The sequence below is a fragment of the Stigmatopora argus genome, chromosome 15 (assembly GCF_051989625.1).
Source record: "Stigmatopora argus isolate UIUO_Sarg chromosome 15, RoL_Sarg_1.0, whole genome shotgun sequence".
In the NCBI taxonomy this organism is placed as follows: Eukaryota; Metazoa; Chordata; class Actinopteri; order Syngnathiformes; family Syngnathidae; genus Stigmatopora; species Stigmatopora argus.
Genome location: NC_135401.1, coordinates 12592187 through 12617967, shown reverse-complemented (window position 1 = coordinate 12617967; position 25781 = coordinate 12592187). Strand labels below are relative to the sequence as shown.

General features: G+C 38.7%; 1 protein-coding gene and 1 long non-coding RNA gene across 2 annotated transcripts; one reads left to right on the top strand and one right to left on the bottom strand.

The window, feature by feature from the left end:
- Positions 1-214: 214 nt before the first annotated feature.
- Positions 215-3115, bottom strand: LOC144089547 (uncharacterized). Its single transcript, XR_013305102.1, has 2 exons — positions 3061-3115; positions 215-1432 (listed from the first exon to the last, which is right to left on the bottom strand). It is a non-coding gene; the product is annotated as an uncharacterized LOC144089547 (long non-coding RNA).
- Positions 2565-25781, top strand: syt14a (synaptotagmin XIVa). Its single transcript, XM_077620504.1, has 9 exons — positions 2565-2682; positions 7055-7102; positions 9299-9451; positions 10396-10623; positions 16074-16345; positions 16434-16880; positions 18537-18726; positions 21316-21372; positions 25218-25781. Exons 1-9 carry the CDS (start codon positions 2670-2672, stop codon positions 25529-25531), a joined length of 1722 nt encoding a protein of 573 aa, XP_077476630.1. The 5' UTR covers positions 2565-2669; the 3' UTR covers positions 25532-25781.

Genomic DNA, 25781 nt, shown 5'->3' with positions numbered 1-25781 from the left:
AAGTTGCTGCTCCAATATTAATTGAAGTCTCTAATTTTTAAAAATGTTTGACTAAAATAATATCCTTACCTTAAAAGTCTGATGCCTCACTTTGCCGACAGGAGCCAGAGAGCTGTAAACTTTACCTATATAAGAGGAGGGAAAGTACCAACTCGTTCAGTGATAATTCATAAAACAGATCAGATATCACATTGAGTTACACACAAGATTATAATGATGTTTTAAGCTTTTATTTTATTTGGATGAATACTTGGATATTCTATAATAAACAAATACATGAACCTCCCAGAAGCCTGCCGGCATTCTCCAAAGTGCAGATACGCCACATCTTCAAGCGGGCAACTTGGGAGGAAGATCTCTTGGAGACACTCCAGAGTCTTGACGTGGGCCTGATGCGTGCAAAAATAAAAAATAAAAAGCTAAAGTTATCAGAGACAGGCTTAGGTGTTTTTTTTAAATTAGTTTTATCTTGATCTGGCCCAGTCTCCTCTCCTGTAACTTCAAGGGTGTTACTGTTCTGGGCACACAGGAAGAGCTGCATCTTAATGCTAAAAAGAGAAAACTTGATTTAACCAAGCTATTTGGGAGTTACCAAACAATTATTACAGGCAAGAGAAATCTTACAAAAAACGATCAAGATAAAGAATGAAAATAAGTTAGAGTGCTCCATGCTATTTTTCCTTTTCCAGACAAGGCGATTAAACAGTGACGTTAACAGCCAGGAGAAAGTTGGCTTAACAATTTTTGTAGAAATCATTTTTTGTTGTGAAAACAGAACAATTACAAATTGGAAACTGGTGTTTAGCACTCGCAGTGAAAACTATCATTACATACAACACGCCAGGAACTAAGTCGTGCCTCTGGATGTCATTTTTGAGTGAGGCTTTACCCTGCAAACTGTCCGTTGATGTCCCGGCTTTGTTTGATTCAATTAAGTCTTTCTACACGACTCCATAATGGAAAACGGGCAACATACTTTTAAAATCAAACGGGAAGCGTCGTCGTAATCCTAATGCTAAGATAACTATTCACATGCAGCACACAGCCGGAGGGGAAAAGAAGCCCAAACTTAAATTGTCGACGGTGTCTCCAACCTGGGATTAAACTAACAGATTTGTTGGCATTTTTGGCTCAATTGATTCCTAAAAATCTACCGGTAGCGTGATAAAAATTCACTCAGGGCAGTAAATTGCTCTACGCCTTACCTCATCGTGCTAGTTGTCCGTCAGGAGAGAAAACGCTGTTCGAAAGAAGGAGACACTGCGCATGTGCTTAATTAACGCAGCTGCGTCGACATTAGGCATAACCACGCCCATATTGAATGTCGAAAAGATGGTGGCTTGCTTACCGCACTCCACGAGGTGGTTTGTCCTCCCAACTCAATGTCCATGTTTTGAAGATGACATAGAATAGTTGTTTTGTGGTCTTGATGCTATAAAACAGTATGCGTATACTACAATGAAACTCGAATGAACCTTTAAACTCAGAGGGATGCTATAATTCATTCATTCATTTTCTGAACCACTTTCTCCTCACTAGGGTCACGGGGGTGCTGGAGCCTATCCCATCTGACTCCAGGCTAGAGGTGGGTGGCACCCTGAATTGGTGGTCAGCCAATCGCGAATTAACATATAAAATACTCCTATTTATGAAAAATCCAAAATACAAAACATGGTTTGGAACCAGTTCATTTCATAAGTAGTGATACCATTGTATTTGATTGAATAAAATAATACCACATTGCAAAAAATCTGTCTTACCAACAATTGTTGATTCCAGGGTATTGCCAGCTCAGACAAAATACACTGATATTAATGAACTAAACCAGGGGTCGGCAGCCCAAAGTGTTTAAAGAGCTGTATTAGAATAAAAAAAACAATTATGTCTGGAGCCGCAAAAAAAGCCTTATGATTAAGGCAACACATGCTGTATGAATCTATATTAGCCAACTATCAAAATGACTAAATTGGCTACGAATATATCATGATAGGATTTATGATTAAATGTTTATTTTCCAGGCAGTCCATTCTGCAAAGACGCAATACATGAATGCTCTGTTGTATGGTGCCACCTAAAGTTTAACTTCATTACAATTTTACTGAATTATGCGTCATTGCTTTGATGAAATTAAAGAAATGCAATAAACAAATTCGATTTTTGAAGTCATTTTTTGGAGTATTCGACACAACCACAAAAAAAGAATGTGCTCCTTTGCCATCTGTGAACAGTTTTCCACGCTTTATTCTCTCCCGGGTTGTAACAAAACAGTTTGGAGAAGCAATCCCTGTTTTTCTACGAATTAGTGTGTTTTAAGCGAGAATAAATTAATGAGAAACATGAAACGAGGCAACACAATACACAATATGATAAGCATTTTGGCCGGGAGCCGCATGCGGCTCGAGAGCCACATGTTTGCCACCCTTGGCCTACAGAAACCCTATTCAAATAAAAATATATTTCTCCCCCATTTTCAAACATTTTTGAAAAAGCTCAATGGAGCCACTAGGGCAGCGCTAAAGAGCCGCATGCGGCTCCAAACATATTTTTGCCGACCCCCGGAATAAACCATCAACACCGCCCACCATCACCTAGCTCCTTGCATTCTATGTCTCAGTAGTCCGTCCCCCCTTCTTCACCGCCCGCCTTGGTTGAAGCCAAAGCACAACATCATGGCGATTGATGGTAAGTCGGCAGAAAGCTCTCCTCTTTCTTTATAATTAACCTCAACCACCACAAATGCCTGCCGTGACGGATTTGTAAAGGTTGAAATATCATGTGTTAGCTTCACCAGTGTACTATACTCGTTGTCTTTGCGCTCTTTTTTTAAATTGTTATTTTTAGCGTTTTTTTTATTTTTTATTTTTTGCTGTGGTAGTTGATAGCGTGGAGTCATAGCTCATGGTGCTGAAGGGACAGCTCCGCTACGGCTACAGTCAAATAAAACAAACAAAACAAACAAAATACATAAATACTAAACGGAACCTTAAAACGTTGTTGTGATCCATTCGTTTTGGAGTTTAATTCTAACATTACAATGACAATGAGGGTTTTTTTCCTTACCTTTCTGAAGACTGTTCATGTAACTTTTGGTTGGCAGCTTTGGTGTTAATTTGCTTGTTATGTTGAAGATTCCAGAGAGAAGAATATAATTTAAATATTCACGAAACAGGGACCACATAAGCTAAAGACTAGGAAACGACCAACTTTGTGGAGTGGTAACAATGCTAATCAACTGCTCTTGGAGATGGTGCTTAGTCCAAATACAGTTAATTTATTTTGTATTCTAATCCATATAAACTGAGAAACATCTCAGATATATCCTGAGATTTGCCTCAATCAAACTTGCATCAAATTGGACTTTGATGCAATGGGAAGACTGTAAATCAATTATTTGGATGTCATGAATATTACCAACACCGCCACTATTTAATTTCTGTTTGATTCAGGGGGCTTTGATTGATTGAATGCAATATGTACTCATTTTACACACTTAAAATATATCGTGTCGCAGAATCCCGGGCTGTGAGTTATCTCATCTCATTTTCTGAGCCGCTTTAGGGTTGCAGGGGGTGCTGGAGCCAATCCCAGCTGTCTCCGGGCCAGAGGTACAGGACACCCTGAATCGGTGGCCAGCCGATCGCAGGGCACAAGGACACTGACAACCATGCACACTCACATCCATACCTAGGGGTAATCTTAAAGTGTCCAATCAGCCTACCGTGCATGTTTTTGGAATGTGGGACTGAAACCAGTGCCCAGAGGAAACCCACGCAGGCTCGGGGAGAACACGCAAACTCCACACAGATGGACATGACCTGGTTTTGAACCCAGGACCCCATAGCTGTGAGGCCGACACACTAACCACTCACATCACCGGGCCGCCAGCTGAGAGTTAGGTTTAGTATATTCATATTACATTACGTACCTTATACAAGTATATTGGTATGATGAACACCAGTGGTGTTCAAACTTGCTTCAAAATCAACTTTTCAGGGAGTCAACCTCCCACGATCTACCTTTATTCCAGGCTCCTGACAAAGCTCAGGAGTTATGCATGTTGATATAGCTCATAATAGATTGTGTTGCGAGATTTACCAACATGTATGGGAATGAGAGGTAGCGGGTAAAAATCCACTCCCGATTCATGCACTAGCTTACCGCAGAGTGTATGCCAATTTCATTATAGCGTAGGGAACAAACAGACTGGCAAATCTTATTGTCGTGCGATCTACCTGTAGATCGCAATCTACATATTGAGCACCCCTCCACCACCCCATCAGAATATCTGAAGCAATTTAGACGAGTTGGCTTAAAATATCAGACATTTAATTTATCAATAAATACAATCCTGGACGATAAAATGTTACACATTTGTGAGTAAAGTTATTTAATTATTTATTTAAGTAATTGAGAGATAGATTGGGGTTGTAAAATACCAATGTAGCATATTTACAACAAGGTGGAACAAGTGAAGCTGCATTGGTTGGCACGCACAATTGAAAGGTCAAATTTAAAAACAGCTACTCTGTGTGGAAAAACGTGGTGCAGTATTTTAAAACCGAATTGGCTCCTCACCAAAATTCCCCAAACAAGAACTAATCAACTAATTAATTCATTCAATTATATATTTTCCAAACACCTTATCCTCACAAGGGTATCCTAGCAAACTAAGAGCACGAGTTGGGGGACAACCTGAATCCGTAGCCAGCCAATTGTAAGGGTACAAGGAGACAAACAACCATTCACACTCATACCTATGGCAATTTATAGTTTTCAACCAGCCCACTATGCATGTTTAAGGGATGTGGGAGGAAACCCAAGTACCCAGAGAAAACCCTAGATGATGAGGGAACATGCAAACTTCCACAATTTGCAGGGCTGTGGTTGCGTAGAGAGTAGTAGGACCCAAACGTGGGGAAGCAAACAAGGACAGGGAATGGATTGTGCTAACAAAACTTTAATGACTATGGCAGGATGCTCCAAAAATAATAAAGACATTGGAATCAAATAATAAAATCAAACCTGACAGGGAGGACGTAGATAAACGAGGATCATGGGACATGGGCATAACAACGCAGACGATCCAACACTGACCAACAAACACACAGGGTTTAAATAGACGGACATGGGTTGACGAGACAATCAGAAACACCTGGATCACACAAGAGGCAGCAAGGTAGACGACAGCTGAACTCAATGGCCAATCACATGGACAGGTCACACAGGGGAAAAAAATAACAACTCAGTGATGACCAACCTGTGATTGAACCCACAACCTCAGAACTGTAAGGCCACCATACTAACCACTCCTTCACCAGGTCCCCATATTTAATCAACTAAATGCAAATATCTTACATTGAGTCTAAACACCAGAGCTAATCATTTTCTGTATAATCAAGGTTATTTTTCTCCCTGAATAGTAGTGAGACTTCCTAGACTTTGTGATGTTGTAAAGTCAAAAGTTTAAGTTTAAAAAATGCTCAAGTAGAAACTGTCAAAAACAGATTAAAGACAGGCAAAAACCTCAGTTTTACATTTTGACCTGTCTGTTTCTAGTTGAATGACTCGCATGTTATACTGTTCCATATGAAAAAAGGAAGACATGAGAGATGTTTGAAAGTTCAACCTCTAGGGCACCTGTGTCAAAGTGATAGCCCGGGGGCCAAATCTGGCCCGCCGCATCATTTTGTGTGGCCCGAGAAATTAAATCACGAGTGCCGACTTTCTGTTTTGGGATCAAATTAAAATGGAGAGTATAAATGTATATTAAATTTCCTGATTTTCCCCCTTTTAAATCAATAATTTTTTTTTTTTTTAAATTTTGTTCTGTGTTTTTAGTTAAAAAATCATTTTGTAAAATCAAAAAATATATATATGAAAAAAGCTAAAGTAAACATTGTTCTAGATCTATAAAAAAACGGAATATTCAGGGCTTTTAATCCAGTTCTTTTAATCCATTTATTTAAAAAAAATCTAAATATTATATCTAAAATGGTCCGGCCCACATGAAATCGAATTGACGTTAACGCGGCCGCGAACCAACCCGAGTCTAACACCCCTGCTCTAGGGCAAATCCCTGGCTGCACAGCTCAGAGACTCTGATTCTTTCACAAGTGTAAGTAATTGTTAAGAATTACACTTGTTAGTCTGGAGGACACAACGAATTTAAAGGAGGTGATTGAAAGAAAATTATGTATGCAAGTATATAAATAAACTGGAAAATTTGGTGTTTTGCTCATTGCCCTGAGAATGCTAATGAACCGTTTAATTGCACGGTGAAATAAAGGTTATTGTAAAAGGTTATTCTGTTCATTTTCCACACAGATTACATTGTTAACTTGATCAAAGTCCATAAATATTCATTCATTCATTCATTATTCTGAACTACTTTATCCCCACAAAGGTCACAAAGGGTGCTGGAGCCTATCCCAGCTGACTTGGGGCACGAGGCGGCAAAGTATTTTAACTGTGCATTAACTCCTTTTCTCATTCTAAGTTATTCAAGATAAATATTTCAGTAATATCACTGTACATTTACAACAAGTGTGCTAAATACTATTTTTAAATTCATTATTATATTGCATTAATCTCACAGTTAATTATTTGAACTGCGCATTGTCTCATTCCTTCAGTTTCTGAACCACTTATGCTCACAAGGGTCATGGGGGGTGCTGGAGCCAACCCAGCTGACTTCAGCCACGAGGCAGGTGAAACTCTGACTTGGTGGCCAGCCAATCACATAGAGACGGACGACCACTCGCACTTACAAACATACCGCCACCATGAATCGAGCCCAGACCGAAGTCAGGGGAGTGAACTACTACAACATCAGGAAGCACCATTCATTTACATAAAATTGAATATGAAATATTGAGTGGTGACGTGTAATAGAAAGAAAAAAAACAGCAATAAATGTCACACTCTTACTGTCCTCTGCCCTGCATTCTTGTTACACTGGTACTCGTCTAAGAATATACTACCCCTTGCAGTCATTTTCGCTTTCTTTTGTGCCGTTCATCACTGTGAAGCTCATTCAAAAACATTGTTTTCCCAGGTGGCGAGCGAAGCTGTGGAGTACATGAGTTGATCTGTGTCAGGAAAGGTAGGACAGGGTGACCAATCTTGGACCCCAGACAGCACCCCCCACACTCTGCATGTTCATCGTATATCCATCGCTGCTGTTTATGCACTATACCACATGTCAAAGTGGCGGCCCGGGGGCCAAATCTGGCTCGCCGCATCATTTTGTGTGGCTCGGGAAAGTAAATCATGAGTGCCTACTTTCTGTTTTAGGATTAAATTAAAATGAAGAGTATAGATGTATATTAAATTTCCTGATTTTTCCCCTTTTAAATACATAATTGTAATTTTTTAATCATTTTTTTCCGTGTTTTTAGTTCAAAAATCATTTGGTAAAATCTAAAAATATATATAAAAAAGCTAAAATAAACATTGTTTTAGATCTATAAAAAACGGAATATTCAGGGCTTTTAATCCAGTTCTTTTAATCCATTTATTTAAAAAAATCTAAATATTATATCTAAAATGGTCCGGCCCACATGAAATCGAGTTGATGTTAACGAGGCCCGCGAACCAACCCGACTCTGACACCCCTGCACTATACAATGATAAATAATAAATAAAATTCTTATGTGATCAATGATTCTCTATTTAGTATAGTCTATCATAAATTACACGAAGAATAGAATAATATTAGACACGTTTTTGAGCACTACCAAAATGTTGCTCCTTGTAAACTGCATTTCTTTATTTTTTTATTTTATTTAATAGTTTGTTAGTTTGCTGTCTTTTGTGTTTAATCAGTGAAGTCCAGTCCTCGCTGAACATGCGTGGGAATGTGTATAGGAGTGCTAGTGAGAGTGTTAAGGCCTGCCTGTGGAGAACGTGGGTGTCTTTGTGATTGTGAGGTGGGATTTTTGCATTTTTATATTCAACATGGCAACAATCTCCATGCAGACATAGAGGAGAGATAAAAAGATTTAACACTAAAGGATTACGGTATTGGCTAACAATGTTATCTTAACATACAGTAATTCAGGGAAAAGCAATTTAATTAAATTTAATTTTATTCAATTAAACACAAGGTAATCCACATCATATTAAAATCAGAAACAATTTAAAAAATGTAACGTTGAGAAATACAAGTAAAACCTATAAAAGATTAAAATAAGCATAAGCAATACAATTTTTAAAAGTCATTCACTGTAGAATTTAAATCAGTGAGAACTTTGGTTGTTTACTTCGGATTCAGACCCTAGAACAGGTGTATCAAAGTGGCGGCCCGGGGGCCAAATCTGGCCCGCCGCATCATTTTCTGTGGCCCGGGAAAGTAAATCATGAGTGCCGACATTCTGTTTTAAGATCAAATTAAAATGAAGAGTATAGATGTATATCAAATTTCCTGATTTTCCCCCTTTAAAATACATAATTGTCATTTTTAATCAATTTTTTCTGTGTTTTTAGTTCAAAAATAATTTTGTAAAATCTAAAAATATATAAAAAAAGCTAAAATAAACATTGTTTTAGATCTATAAAAAAACTGAATATTCAGGGCTTTAATCCAGTTCTTTTAATCAATTTATTAAAAAAATCTAAATATTATATCTAAAATGGTCCGGCCCACGTGAAATCAAGTGGATGTTAAAGCGGCCCGCGAACCAACCCGAGTCTGACACCCTTGCCCTAGAAGTTCAGTGATTCGGTTTCATGTCAAGACAGACACAGTTGCATGTGTGCATAAAAGCATTTTTACAAGAGTAACTATGGTAAAAGCAGCCCTGGCAATTTTCTGGTACCAAAAAAAAAAAAGCAAACAAACAAACAACAACAACACAAACTTCCAAATATGGTCTAGTATGCACTGAGGGCCATTTTCACCTTTTTGACTGCGAATTAATTCATTTCCACACCATAACAATACCAAATATTTGTTGACGTCATGTTTTCTTTAGTAATTCATTGGCTGCAATTAACAGCACTTCTATTCGAAGCGAATGAACAAAAGTTAATTCATTGCCAACCCTCCAGATCAAATGGATTGCACATTTATTAGTGAGAAACTCATGAAAATTGTTAAAATTCATTTGAGAGATACGTTCTAGTTTGAAAATATTGTTTTATTCTTATGTTTAGTAATTCTTTGTTATAGTATCAGATATAGTATGAGAGAGGCTAAGCGGTACGACTCATGAATTAGTTTGAATTATGACATTTTCATCAGTCATATTAAAGAGAATGTGCAATTTGATTATAAAAAATGTGTTGACGCTTTTCTCAGTTTCTCCAGAGGTGCTTGGATTTCTGACAGCCATTGGATTCTTCATTATCCTTATGACGCTCCTCTTCTGGTACCTTAACAACAAGTTGCCACTAGAGAATGCAGCAAGCCTTCACTGCCTTGATAACTTCAGGAAAAACACTGAACAACAAGGTGAACCGACCTTACTCAGTCATATTCCAAATACCATGATATAAAACTTCTAACTGCATTTTCCAAATTGACATTTCAAAAGTAGACTTGTTCATGCAATGTACATTTTGGCCAGCAGCAGGCGCCCAATTGGCGCTAATTCATTAAATTGAGGGATTTGGATATGCATTGAATTGAATTGTATGCATTTATTGTAATTATATGTAGTAAGTGTAATAAGATTTAAAGCTTCAACTCAAAGTTCACAAGTAACAACATCACACAAACATACAAATAAATAATCAATAAATAATAATAAATATTCAATAAATAAGTAGTCAACACAAGAACAAACAAACAGATAAATTATCAATAAATAATAAAAAATAATTAATAATTAGTGGTGTAGAGGTTCACTCGCCTGACTTTCCGCTGGTGGCGGTATGATTGTCTCTCTGTGTGCCCTACGACTAACTGGCAACCAGTCTAGGGTGTAGCCTGACTTTTGCCCGAAGACAGCTGGGTTAGGCTCCAGCAACCCCCGCTACCCTTTTGAAGATGGACGGTATGGAAGATGAATGAATGAATAATACATAAATAGTAGTCAACATAGATAAGTAGCCAACATGAATAAGTGGTCACAGAAATAAGTAGGTACAAAAAGTGACTAAAGTGGTTTAACAGCCTATGGAATTGGCTTCTCATGTCAACTAATTATACACCATTCGGCATTCTTAAAGTCAAGAGTCATTTTAGGTACTGATGCTCTGTCTTATGTATGGGGTGGGATGTAGTTGCGGTGGGGGGTGAATGGCTGAGAGATTAAAACACTTCAGCACACGCATTTTATTGGAGATACATTATTTTTAGCCCCAGCCAAGCGCTTTTTATAGGGTTCCGTCGCTGCCTTTGAGTCAATACAAAACTAAAAAATGTTTAGCTAACAGTTTACTTGTTTCTTTCAGAGGATTACGATGATGATGACGAGCATGCCTCGTCATCATCAGACAGCGAGGACGAATTGATGGGTCAGTATCAAGAAGCAGTCAGCCGGGCTCAAGGTCTGAGAGGAGAAGCCAAGGTGTCTAGTAATGTGAAACAAACTGGACGATTCCGGTGGGAAAACCCACAGAAATACAGCCCTCTGTTAGCTGATTATGCAGGCTACAGTAGCGACGCCTCAGCTGATATCGGTAAGTTTACTATACATAAATCTTTCTGAGAGTGCTTCTTTTCCCTCAAATACATCTTTCAAAGTTTGATTTACACTGATAGGTTCCAATAAGGTCAGTCTGATGTCACTTCTCATCTCATTTTTTGAACCGCTTCATCCCCATTAGGGTCATGGGGGTTGCTGGAGCCTATCCCAGCTGACTTCGGGCCAGAGGCGGGGGACACCCTGAACCGGTGGCCAGCCAATCGCAGGGCACAAGGAGACGGACAACCATACACACTCACACCCATACCTAGGGGCAATTTAGTGTCCAATCAGCCTACCATGCATGTTTTTGGAATGTGGGAGGAAACCAGAGTACCCGGAGGAAACCCACGCAGACCCAGGAAGAACATACAAACTCCACAAAGGTGGACGTCACCTGGATTTGAACGCAGGACCCCAGAGCTGTGAGGCTGACGCCCTAACCACTCGCCCCACCGGGCCGCCCTATAATAAACTTCCCCAAAAAAATTCTGTAACAATGTACACACCCGTTTCTACAGAGTTGATTTAGCGAGATGATCAAAGTGGAGCTTTCGTTCAGAAAACTCACAATGGGAGTGTTATGAAAAAGTCAGCTGTCTGCATATTTTTTGTAATCCCCCCTTTCTTTAATTCTCTCTCTCCCTCGCTCTCTCAATCACTCTCTGTGTTTTGCTCTCTCTCGCCCTCTCTCGCTCTCTCAATTTCTTTGCATGTTTTGTTTTCTGTGCTGGGAAAATTCACCATGGACTTAATCAAAGGGGAACCAGTTCTAGCCTATTTGGATCAGTCTGTTTGTTCTCTGCATTCATCTGTTACATCACTAGAAGTGTGACAAGCAATTTCAAACATGAAAATTGTAAAAGTGGACTTCGAATGTACCATGAACATACCATATTATCTCGCATATAAGCCGCCCCCTTAAAATCGTTGAATTTTAAAATTTCTCGTGTATAAGCCGCCCCTGATTCACAATTTTCACCTCCGTATTCATGGTTTTAATAGGGAGTAGAAATGTGTTACTTTGAAGGGAAAATCTTAAGAAAACACATCACACGTGGTATTTCTGAGATACTGTATGAATCAAAAGCACATTATTGGTTGTTTTCTTACTGCAAAACTGAAAATAACCAACAAATAGTAAATGATAATTTGCCGACATCAACTGGTGAAAAAGAGTATAGCAACGCTGTAAGTCTTGTGCGCATATAAGCCGTTGATTCAGTCATCATTTTTTTTCGTTACAAATACCGCTTATATGTGAGAAAATATGGTAAATAATGGTGTGTAACAATTTTATGACACTGAAAAAAACGTACAATAGTTTGTTAAAATCTGATAGCATGATGGATCAGCTTACTGTTTTTCTTTCTTGTTTATGTGTCACATACACAACCTTTTCTAGTGTTTACCATTCTCCTACTCGTATTTATTTGTGCTTTTTCTCTATTACCCTAAAATATCAGCAAAGTTATGGCTATTCAGAAAGTAGTAGTTGTGATTTTGTGTATGTTGAAATGAACTCACACACCCGAATGACGATTCTGTTTTGGCCAATCAAACAAAAGCAGTGATGACGATTTGGAAAAGGCATGTTTAACTCCACTTCATGGCCTCGAGTTGAAAAATGAGTGGCGTAAAATGGTCAAGCATTACAAACGTCCTATTCACAACTCGGCCGTGGAAACACTGACCCCAAAAGCTACAGGAATTGACCAATAATTAAAGAGTGAACCAAAAATGCCCTAAAATGAACAGGAAGTGATCCGAAATGTTCAGAAAGTGAACCGAAATGTTCAGGAAGTGACACCATAATTTCCCAAGAAATGACTCTAAAATGAACAAATAAGTAAAAAAAGAATTATCACATTGCCTATCATTAACAGCTGTAAATTCACTTAAACTAGGAGAATTGGCTGCGGATCCTCACTCCTCCCAGTTGAAATGTATTGGACGTCTAGCTCCGTAAATGGAAGTCAATAAATTAACAGGGACAAATAAATTAATAGGAATTAACCGAAAATTTGGGGGAAATTGCAGCACAAAAAACATTTGGCACTACTTACCAAGTGCTTGCTTTCTATTTACTCGCTTAATCTTTTAAATAGCTTCATCTTTACTAAATCAAATGATGTTTAAAAAGATCCATGCGTATCATGTGTCTGTAAAACAGCTGTTCCAATTAAATGTATTGGACCATGTAAATAATTGATCTTCAATTGGAATGATTTTAATTGGTATGGAAAAAAAAGTCTGCATTGCTGCATATCACTGCATCATGTCTCAACTGTCTTCCTGTTATATAAGCAATTGGGTTTTAGGACTGAATGTCTAGGCCAATCTATTTAAAGCGTTGGTAAAATATGCTGCCGAGTGATGAATAGTTTATGACGTGCGTTCTATCACAAATCAAGCAGTGAAAACTGCAGAGTACCTAATCCTTGCAGAGCAAAAATGTGTCGTTGATACAAGGTGGCAAAATAAGTATGATTAGTTCCATATTTGCAATATCAATATTCAAAATAGTAGTTTATGGCAGCCCCGTGCGAGTGGTTGGCACGATGTTCGTTGGGAAAATGAATGAATGAATGAATGAATAGTAGTTTAGTAAACTTTAGTAGTAGTACAGCAATTAGTGTGACTCCCCAATATATTTTAGTGCTATCACAAAAAAATCCCCCAGTTCAGTGTTGGAGAACTGCTGTTAATATAATAATATATAAATAATGTTTCATGAAAGATGTCACTGTTTTGTTTTCCCTATGATTGTTATGCGATTTATGTTTATGCCACACTTGTTTGGTAGAACTTTTGTGGTTACATGTTTTAGTTGTAATTTTTTTTTTTTTGTAAGTTTACAACTGTAATTGTAGCTAAAAACTCTATATCTTTATTAATTCCATACATTTGTTCATTCAGTGCAAGTCCTTCCATTTAAAATGAATTGGAGATCTACTATTGTGACAATCTAAAGATTATTAATGGAGACAATGTCTAAGGCAGCCCGGGGATGAGTGGTTAGCTCGTCGGCCTCACAGTTCTGGGTTCCTGGGTTTAAATCCCAGGTCTGTCCTCCTGTGTGGAGTTTGCATGTTCTCCCTGGGCTTGTGTGGGTTTTCTCCGGGTACTCCGGTTTCCTCCAATATTCCTAAAGCATGCATGGTAGGCTGGTTGAACACACCAAATTGCCCTTAGGTATGAGTGTGATTGCGAATGGTTGTCTCTCTCATTGTGCCCCGCGAATGGCTAGCCACCATTTCAGGGTGTCCCTCGTCTAGTGCCCATAGTTAGCTGGAATAGGCTCCAGCACCCCCCGCAACCCTTGTGAGGATAAGCGGTTCAGAAAATGAATTAATGGAACAATGTGTAGTTCAAATAATTAACTGTGAGATTAATGCAATATAGTAATGAATTTAAAAGTGGTACTATATTTACCACACTTACTTCAAATGTACAGTGATATTACTGAAATATTTATCTTGATTAATTTACAATGAGACTATGAGTTAATCCAGAGTTAAAATACATTCATTAACTGTGTTAATTCATGTGAGTTAATCCCTAATTAACTTGCCCCCTCTTAAAAGTGAGTATCGCTACTTTAACAATTAAATATCGTTTATTTGGATACAATATTTCAGCATCTCTACTTCGAGCTTTTGACAACCGTAATTGGACATCTACTAGTGAATAATTCCTTTCAATTCACAGCAGAAGGATGGAAAGAGCCACATGATTGGACATCTATCACAGTCAATGGCCAATGATTTAAATGTAGAATGTTCTCATCTCTCCCTTGTCAGATGAAGTGTCAAACACCAAATAAAATTAAGATCGTACTCATGCATTAGCCTCATGGTAAATGCCTTCCAAAAGGAAAACAAGACCGGGTGGAGAGGACAAAATTATTTGAAAAAAGGAGGGCTTAGAAGAAAAGTGCAAGTGTAACCATTCCAATTAGCAGGTTGCAGGAAAAAGTGACACCTTTACACAGCAGCTTCCATCAAATCAACCGCCCCCGCTCAGCAGGAGCTAAAAAAAAGCTGCTCAAAATGGGTTTGCTTCTTTTATCAAGCCCTCCATGACACTTACTTAAAACTTGTTTTCCTCCATCGTGCCACTGATATGTGGCACTTTGAGGTAAAGTCTCGTCTGACATGAGATTGAAAGTTGCAAGAATTCAGCAGAGAGGTAGGAACAACACGTTAGAGTTGATTGTATAGGCTTGGCTTTTTTCTAAAAGTTAGACACCTGGAAGGCAGTTTTTTTTCCTGCGCTGTTTTTAATTTTCTCATATCCTGCAAGTTTCACTCCTAGCCAACTTAAGTTTTAGGAGAGCAAACTGCACAATGCAAGCATATGCTGTTCCCCCTAAAAAACATGCCCCAAATTTAGATGGGATTTATTCATTTATTTTGTGAGATATCCATTCATTTCTTGAGCATGTGATCAACATGACCAACATTTACCTCTGTGCATTTCTTGAGACACAGCACAAAGTTGTTAAAGACATCCTTACAGACTATAGACTTCGGAATTGCTCTTTTCCCCAGCATGATGGGTGGAGCCTATCCCAGCTAAATACGGGGACCAGGTGGAAGACACCCTGAATTGGTGCCCAGCCAATCGCAAGGCACAATGAGATAGACAACCATTTCCAAACACACTCATACCTAGAGCATATTTAGAGTTTTCAAACAGCCTACCCTGCATGTACCAGAGTAGGGGCTCTCGAGGACCGGACTTGGCCACCCCGGTTTAGATTGTACTCTGTCTTTTGACTGAAGTCGGCTGGATTGGCCTCAAGCTCCCCAGATACACGGTCGATTGGTCTCCGGTCTTTTGGTCGCCCGGAAGGTTATTGATAATTACCATTTAAATCGTTGCTCAAATTCCCTAAATACAAACAGTGAATTACTATTTAGTCATACTTAATGCCCTATTAATTATTAGGCTAAAGAAAAGCTCCAAATTTCCCGTACTTGTATTGTTTTTTGTTGGAGAACTTTTTAAGACCCTGACTGACGTACCTTCCTAAGGGGACAACTCATGTACATACAAACTCTTATACACTCACACATCGGCTCAGTGAAACTGCTCAGGGCCATTGTTGGCTTTTATTGATGCGTAGACCGTGTTGTTTTACCTTGTTTTGTCAACGGTCTTTTGGTCGCCGGTCTTTTGGTCGCCCGGACCGCGACAACGGGCGACCAAAAGACCACGACCAAAAGACCGCAACCAAAAGACCGGCGACCAATCAACCCGCACACGAGCTCCCCACAACCTGGGCCAGGATAGGCATTGTTCAAAATGGACGAATACATTTCTTTGTTTGATGCTATCACTATCACCAAAAGCAGTTATTTATCTGTATCCATGTCGAAATTCATGCATTGTCGACACTTAGTTAATCTTTCCCTGTGTCATGTCTTCGGTCTTAAACAGCTAACTGCATCCAGAGAATGAGGAGAACACCTCCACTGGATGAACTCCAACCTCCGCCATATCAGGATGAAAATGGATCACCTCGGATGTCTTATACACTCTCTGACCTGGGTGATGGCAAGTGTGATCTCTCACAAACCAGTGGTAGCCCTCATCTCTCCTTTCGCAAATGTACCAGCGAGGGAAGTGATGGCCACGAAACAGAGAGTTATCTCAATAAGGGCTATGAAGAAGATGTGCCCAGTGACAGTACTGCTGTCCTCAGCCCAGAGGTAAAATGTGCTTCCTCACAGACAGATACAAGCAATAAGGCACAGTAATCAATGATATAGACGCCCTGTATCTCTCAATTTTCCTCAGATGTCTGCCCATGGTTCTTCAGGACAACTACTGAAAAACTACGAACCGGATCAGGTTGAAAAATATGGCACTCTCGATGTCGTGTTTGAATATGATCCAGAAGAGCAGCAGCTGGCAGTGACCATCATGACAATAACAGACCTCCCTATTCAAAAACACACTGGAAACATCTCCTGGCAGGTTCACCTGGTTCTGTTGCCCACAAAGAAGCAGAGAGCAAAGACAGGGGTCCAAAGAGGCCCATGCCCTCTCTTCACAGAGACCTTTCATTTTTGCCATATGGAGTCTGAGATGATTGGCAACTACGCCATCAGATTTCGACTTTACAGTATGCGGCGGATGAAGAAGGAGAAGGTGCTTGGGGAAAATGTGTTTTATCTTACCAAACTACACCTTCAAGGAAAGATGACTGTGCCCGTCATTTTAGACCCATGCTGCATGCACCCAGTAAGTACTACTGCAGGTTCAAAGCAGGTCTTAGTAGACACTTTTGTTTTCGGTACGCCCAGTGACCTTGGAATATTGTTTTATAACGCTGCAAAGTTCAGTTCCTCAGCATTAACCCCAGTCCCCTAATAAAATTAACTGCAGATTTTTTCCACTTGTCCAAATGTCACATCCTCTCTTGTCTATTGTTAGCTTCTTTTAATCATGGTCAATGAGAAATACAAACGATAGGCCGATGGAAATAAAAGCCAAAAATAAAGATGGGTACAGATATTTTTCAGTCATCCTGTATGTGGAAAAACTTAGAACCTCTGGAGTTTAAGAAGTACTTCACTTATTTCACATTATTGCTCCCCTTATTAATAATTGCACCATACAAACACAACGCGGCACATATTTTCTCAAATAGGGCACACTTAAAAGTCTTACATTTTCCCCAAAGTGGACGGGGTGCCCAATCAGTCGGTGCCCCTTTTGTACGCACTAAATTCAAGATTCTGTAGATGTCGTTGAATGTCGCTGACAGCTTGACTGTTTGGCTTCATTGACGCGCTAGATTTATATATTGAAAAGGCAGAAGTGACTGACATAAGTGCGCAAATCATGCTCAAACCATGACAATATTAGCAATCGACGATGACATTTTCGTCTGCTACCAGTGACTGAGACGATCCGGATTAGAGCCAAAATGGGAAGACGAGATCGGTTTTGCAAAAAAAGTACTTAAAAAAAAAAAACGTTTCCCTGTACAAAAGTTGTTATACGTCGTACACAATTTGAAATGATCAAAAATGTATAAAAACGAGGAAAAACATACAAGGTGAAAGGTATGCTTCACATCACTATCACACACACATCTACCCACAATGCCTGTTTTGGGTATGTGTACCTAGAGATAACCAAGGCATGTAAGATGATAAATTTAAACTCCATTTAGGAAGGCCAGGGCCTGGGATTGAAAGGTTGATCTCAGAACTGTTAGGCACCATGCTAACCAGTCGTCCACATGCCGTCAGTATGTTTTTTTATGTAATATTTACAGTCAATGAAATAACAAAGTTCTAGTACATCTGTAATAGGCTCCACGTCACACTTATTGAAAAAATAACTAAATCACAATAATGGCATGTGAAATATGCACTTTGCATAGATATGTATCAAATTGAAATACTAATACAGTCTTCCCTCAATTATCGCAAATTCACTTCTTTGTGATTTTTTCTGCTATTCATTATTAAAATATATATCTCTCTCTACACACACACACATATACTGTTAAAGTTCATAAAAATGTGGAAATCCACACTGAAACTCGCAAGCGGAAGCCACTCTTGCTACTAGGACTCAGCACTGAAAAAAAGGTAGTTATAATAGGGGTGACCCTACTTCGCGATTTTTCGATTATCGCGGCCATGTCTGGTCTACATTAACCGCGATATTCGAGGGATTACTGTATGTGATGTATGCTTTCTTTTCAAAATGGGCTTAGTGAGTCATTGGTGGCAGATGTCTAATTCATTTGAAGTGTTTGTGTGGCAGGAGGGTTGATAGCTAATTAACATTGCTACCATGTCACTTGAAATGGATTGGACGTCTACTAGTGATAAACTAAACCATTCTTAACAGTGTCCAATCTGAATGCTTTGAAACTTGCAGGGTGCTGAATCCCAAATAAGTCTTTCAGACATGACATGCAGTGAAAGCGCCTCATCATTTCCTTCAGTCAGTCAATCCTCCACTCCAGAAATTCTGGTGGGCCTGGTGTACAATGCAACAACAGGACATCTCTCTGTGGAGGTTATTAAAGGAATTCATTTCAAGAACCTCGCTACCAATAAGCCACCCAGTAAGTATTGACAAATCATCTGTATTGACACATCATCACTATTGAGGAGTACTATGAAATGAGCTGCCAATACTTCACAACATGTACTCTATTTTCCAACCGCTAGTCGCCCTATCTATGATGGCCATCCAGCTTTGATAAAAGGAGCGTCTGTTGCCCTTCCCAAACTAAATGAGTTGATCACTAGTCGTCGTCCAGTCCATTTGAAGTGGGAGGGTATCAGGGAAAGAAGAGACAACTGGGCTGGCTGTCTAGTTTTGTAAAAAGCAGACAATGTTTATGCAGATGCTTTGAAATCCATAAAATAAACGTTCATAAATTGGTTGAGAAATAAGCTAGTGAAGGACTTAATTTTAATGTCAGTCGGAGTCACTTAATGGGGATTTCTCCACTACCAACATGGCCATGTCCTAGACCATTTTGTTAGTGGTAATGAAAACTCTTCCTCCATGATCACTAGTAGACATCTAATCCATTATTGAATGTGCGTTCATTGACTGCCTGCCCTCCTACTTTAAAGGGATTGAGCATCTAGCGCTGTCAATGGCAGACAATGAACTAAGCAGTGACTGACCAATCCTTTTTTAGCAATTAGTTGGCATTTAAATAGTATTTTGAAGTCCAATATAAGTATAGATAGTAAGTAAAAACCTATTAAAAAGAAAAGAAAATGCATATTTATTCAAAATTGGTACAGTATCGGCCTATACCACACAGCTGGGTGTCAGAATATTTATCGAGCGGTAAAAAAGGCGTAAGTGCAACACTGCCTGCTAATTGATTGATGCTGATTTGGTAAAAATAGATATAATATTTAATATAAAGTGTTTGTTATTAAGTAATTAGCAATTGTATCAGAAACCCATTGATAGATAGAACTGTACTTAAACTAAGTGTACTGTACTTAAACTGGAGTGCTAATAGGATGGAGGACCGAATCATGCCAAAAAGCACAAGTGCGTACTTGGGCTTGTATTAGCTATGCCAAAAAAAATGCCAAGCGAAAAAGAGTTTAGGATTACAGGCCTTATTTATGTTAGGTGCGCTCCAGTGTAAATTGTCATGTCAATGGATTTTCATCACAGTGAAAAAAACACCACGTGTTTAGGAAAAGATAGACAGACGTATTGGCACAGCGAAGGCGTGTCCTTGATAAAGGCCTGGTGTGCGAGTGACAATTTCATGCCGGCCTCCCCATCGTCTTATAAAGTCTACCCTTAATTGTAGGATAGACTTTTCTGTCACACAACGAGAGCTATCAGCTTGGTTGGAACCTTTTCTAAATCTCCTTAGCAGATTCACTGATGCTCTAGAGCAGTGGTTCTGACCCTTTTTGGAGATACTGAACCCCACCAGTTTCATATGCGCATTCACTGAACTCTACTTTAGTGTAAAATAAAATATGATTTTTTTAAAATTCAAAATATCAATTCCTCGCAGCACTGATTAGCCAAGCAATCTCATGTGATCATCTGCAGCCTGTGATAGTCATGTTATTGTGTATAGACATGATGAGTCAATGTGTCTTGACCTCCGTGGCAGAGGCGCCACCAAACCTCTGAGTCACTGAACCCCTAGGGTTCAATCCAACCCAGGTTCAGAACCACTGCTCCTGAGTAAGTTTTTTGTTAAAATCGACCAGCACAGACAATTTACTTGCTGACTGCAATCAACTGGCTATTGACCAGATTGGTGACAAGATCTTGTCTTGTTTGAATGAAATCCTACACCCACTACTTGAATTTAGATTTTGAACCAAATATTTAAAGTCCGCAACTGTTTTACTTAGGCTAATCTTCATTCCTCTCTTTCCAAAGCATCCTCCTCCTGCTCTCTGTTCTTGCTCCAGATCACAAACAATGTCATAATTGGGATTCCAGACTCACTCAGTCTCTGATTTTATCCATCAACATTACAGGAAGAAAGGGGCTCAGACCTTATCCTGGTGAGGTGTTCCAGGCAGTCAATGAAAAGTCACAGAGAAGACTCAGGATATGCCAGACAGATTACTATGTTTTTGAGCTAATCCTTTTTTTTCCAGTCACGATCTCTTATGACGAATGCCTATCTTCCAGTCAGCAAACCACATTCTGTTTATCTAACCCTAATCTTGCATTACGAGAGCACACTTCTATTGGTATTATGCTGTTATTTAATGGTTAAATAACTCTGGATTACAACAGTCAGTTTCAGCATGTCCTAAAATGTTACCTATGCAGCACAGAATATTACAAAACTGAAAGGTCTTAGATTCAGACTCCCCCTCCTTCTCTCTCCATCCTGACTTCAGATGAACTCTTACGGTAGATATAAGAGTCATTAAAGATATTTTCTATTATTTTAATGGATGGATTTAAGACCATTAAGGCCGTGCCTCTGTCGGTTTTACATAATTTCCTTGTTGTCCTCCACACTCAGTTTAAGATCTTCAGCTGCATGTTCAAACTGATACTCTTATGAATGTTGTCATTGGTGATAGTTTTTCTCCCTTGCATCTTCTGCATTTGCCTAAAATTCTGCTATCCTATGCCACTTATTTGACACCTTGGTTTGCTGTTTTTCTTACTGCTGCCCAACCTTTGTTGTCAGATGGGCTGTTTTGTTGTCTAAAACACTTGATAGGTGGACAGGTTTATATTATCAGAGGTGAGTGTCTATCCCTGTTTCCAATTACGAACTTTTCAGTGTTTTCATGTGCCTTCATGGATGTAGATAACAAAGGAAGTCGTAGATTACATCAATATGGCATTGGGTCTATATTTTGAAAACCTTTACACTTCACCTCAATTGTTACCCACACATCCATGAAGACAACAACTCACTGTAAATCTTGCTATGCTTCCTTGCATGTAGCTGCCTCCTTCACTCGGCTATAGCATCTCTTTCATGTATTATCATCATGCTTGAATACCTTGAGTCTTCACGAAGATATTTAACTCATGTTCAGTACAGCTTGCTTGATGATTTGTTTAGGCTCAACTGTGTAGTTGTGCATGAGTACATGCCCTGGCTGAAGTTGTATTATTTTTCAGTTATGCATAGAGCACACAAAATACAGAACTGTTGTAGTGCAGACAAAATGACGAAAAAACTTTCTATCAACATTTTTTATGTCTACCGTCGTTATCGCCATAAATAGACCTATTGATTGCACATTTTAAACAGCAGTTCTTGCCCAATTTGCATTGGCTTGGTACATTTATGGGATTCCATATGCCGTAGTAATAGTACCACCAATGTGCTTCAAGATGTCCTTATCACCACCCTATAGGTACATTGGTAATTGGCTCCCACTGCCAGCTGTACGTGACTTAATGCACACAAGAAAATCAAAGAATAGCAACTCATGGTATAATCCATACAGAATACAGACTATAGAATTGGTTCCAATTGCATTGCTAGTAATTAGTTCATAATTTATGAGTAGATTATTAGATATCTTTACATTTGAGGTTAAATATTATGCTACTGTGCTGCTACTGTTTACGCTGGAAACCGCCCTCCCCCTCAAACGGCAAATTATCAATCCAAGCAACATCGTTAAACGAAAATAATCAGCCGAACTCTTGGATGCCCCATTGTCTAATTCATTATTATTATTGTTATTATTATTAGTAGTAGTAGTTGAGATCGTCAAGTGCCATAAAACTTTACGGAAGATGCACACCTAAAGAACATCTAAATCGTATACAGGCTACTGCAGCGGTTTATCATTAGGAATGTATTTTTTTTCCTTTCTAAAGATGAAAAAAACAACAGGATTCCAATCCTTGCTTGCTACAACTTTTTAATATATTCAATATAACCCTCCGCTGCTTATTGCAAACGCTTTTAGCTCAATCTGGAGGATGTTACACTGGTAATACTTCAAAAAATAAATTACCAAGAACACTCCTCTATACGTCTGCCTGTAAGTGTGATGTGTAGTGTCGTTTGGAATCACGAAGCATGTCGGCATTGAAACCATGACAAAGTAGGCAAACTTTTGCTATAAGACCATTGTTGTATAGTTTTTCACCCCAAAATATTGAAAATGTATTATAATATGGCATATCAATAAACAATATAAAGTTGGGCATATTGTGATGGAGTGCACAATAGGAATCATTTTCCATATAGAAAATGCACTAGATTGTAGTGTTGAAGTAAAGCATGAATATTCATGTTTTTCACCTTATACATCTATCATAAATTAATATGACAAATGAGAAGCAGTGGCATTGAATTGTTTGTTCTGAATGGCACCGTTAGAATTTTGTGTAAAAATACCTTTGCGCAAAATTGTTATGCATGTCTTGATTGACTGTGTTTTACAAAGCTGGCGGTGAATGATGCGCAATAATTTCTCTCAACAATCTCTCTCCATCTATTTCTATATCTGTGTGTATATATATATATATATATATACATATATATATATATATTTATATATATATATATATATTTTTTTTTTTAATATATATATATATATTTATATATATATATTAAACAGTAGCAAGCCTGCATTTCCAATTAATCATTAGTTCCAGTCCCTCTAGTTCTGCAACAATACCAAAGTGCCTTGCATGACTGTTGTTGACCACTTAAGACATCCACGGCTCTTCCAGAGTCTTTTCAGCAGCTGTCAAAAAAAGAAATCAGGGCTATTTTTTCCACAGTGTTTTCTGTCAAAGAGAGCTATTGAATATCTCAAATGAGCGAGACATTGGAAGGCAGCTGGCACTCAAGAGCATGAAAGCCAAAGCTATTCATTCCATTGACTCCCTCCTAGACACTGAGTGCGATACATTTAGGAATATATATTACATATTAAGGAATAAAGTTTTAGACAAGCTGTGAAACACTCTCAGACCCATTGTGATTATCTAATTTGGTTTTGCCTAGCTTTAAGTAAGATTGTAACCACTGGACCTCCAATGAATTTAAACCGGAAGGGTGGTAGCCCTTGGACATGTACGCCCTCAATGGGAAATATGATCGCACGTTTTTGCACTATACATTTCACATGCCATTATCATGACTTTGGTAATTTTGTCAATTAGTGCTGTACGATATGACGATATATCGCCAAAACCTTCTATTGACATTTTACATGTCCCAATTCCAACTGAAGAAAATAGTCATGAATCATGATGCTGTGACCGCTTTAGCTACCGTGTACGGTCGTTTAGTCGCCGGTCTTTTGGTCGCCTGACTTTTGGTCGCAGTCTTTTGGTCGCCCGGACCCAAACAATGGGCGACCAAAAGACCGGCGACAAAACAAGGTAAAACAACACTGTCTACACATCAATAAAAGCCAACAATGGCCCTGAGCAGTTTCACTGAGCGGACGTGTGAGTGTATAAGAGTTTGTATGTACATGAGTTGTCCCCTTAGGAAGGGACGTCAGTCAGGGTCTTAACAAGTTTTCCAACAAAACACAATAAAAGTACGGGAAATTTGGAGCTTTTCTTTAGCCTAATAATTAATAGGGCATTAAGTATGACTAAATAATAATTCACAGTTTGTATTTAGGGAATTTGAGCAACGATTTAAATGGTAATTATCAATAACCTTCCGAGCGACCAAAAGACCAGCGACCAAACGACCGAGTACCTTTAGCTACGGGGTCCTTTTGGTGATGAACATTACTGTGTTTGCCCGAAACTCCCAGGGGATTTAAGTGTATTTCCAACATTTTCAACTTTGGTCTCATATTGATAAAATATCCTCAACACATCTTGAACAAAAAGGATCAGGTTTTCCTCTATTTGTAATGTATAAATAATGGTTAATCCAACACTGCTTCATGTAAATTGACAGTTCCTCTAACACACCAGTAATTTGGTATCTACCAAAATTTTGTGGTTCTCATTTTCATTTTTTATGCAATTTCTTTACAGAATGATACCTCAACATTTTTGGCTTGCTCAACTTTTACAAACTTGTCGATTTTTCTTTTTCAAAAAAAGAGCAAAATTGTGTCACACAAGCCAACTAAGTCCTCACCCACCATGTGACCCACTTTTGGGGTTTTAATGTAGTCTTTTTTTAAGTTAAATTACTATCAGAAGCAAATGCTCATCCTCAACCTGTAAGCTCACATATTACTTACTTTATGTACTCTACTCTTTATCGTTAAAATATGTTCAGATTAGAAACAGTTGCATAGCAACAAGACAGGCTGCAGAGAGACGTTTTTTTGCCCTTTGAGTTCTTGTCTTTGTGGTGAGGAGAAACACTTTGCATTTGAGCTGGAGAAAACATCCTATACAGTACATTTGAGAGACATAAGGATTTTGCACGAATAACCAAATGTGTATGCTCCTGTTTCAGTGCCATTGATGTTGCTAAATGTCCAAACCATTTTGACTATGAGGGGTGAAAGAACATTTGTTCATTCTGCTGTCATTGGCAGCCAATGACTGAATTTACAGTAAAATTTTGTTTACCTACCCTATTTAAGTCCACATCTAATTGTGCACTTCTTTGTTTCTGTACAATTTGTTTAGACACATACGTTAAGCTGACCCTACTGAACTCCATGGGCCACGAGATGTCCAAGTGTAAAACATCTATCTGTCGAGGCCAACCCAACCCGACCTACAAAGAGACATTTGTCTTCCAGGTTGCCCTTTTCCAGCTATCGGATGTAACGCTTATTCTTTCTGTCTACAACAAACGCAGTATGAAACGAAAGGAGATGATTGGCTGGATATCTCTTGGCCTTAACAGTTCTGGAGAGGAAGAGCTCAACCACTGGACAATGATGAAAGAGTCCAGAGGACAGCAGGTTTGCCGTTGGCACAGTCTTTTAGAATCCTAACCGTACCAAATATGTCCACAAGTTGAAAAATGAGCACAACATTTTAAACTCCATATAGATAGTGACAATTAGGATTCTTTTCTCAACGTGAAAGAACTACTATTACTCACTTTTCAGTTTCACTCATATACATTGCAAGCTAGATACGCAAAAATGAAATATATTGTGCTCAGTATTCAAGTTGTAAAAAAAATAACTTTGTGAGAACGACTTTCTGGTACTCGGACGTTTGGTCGGCCGGACGTTTGGT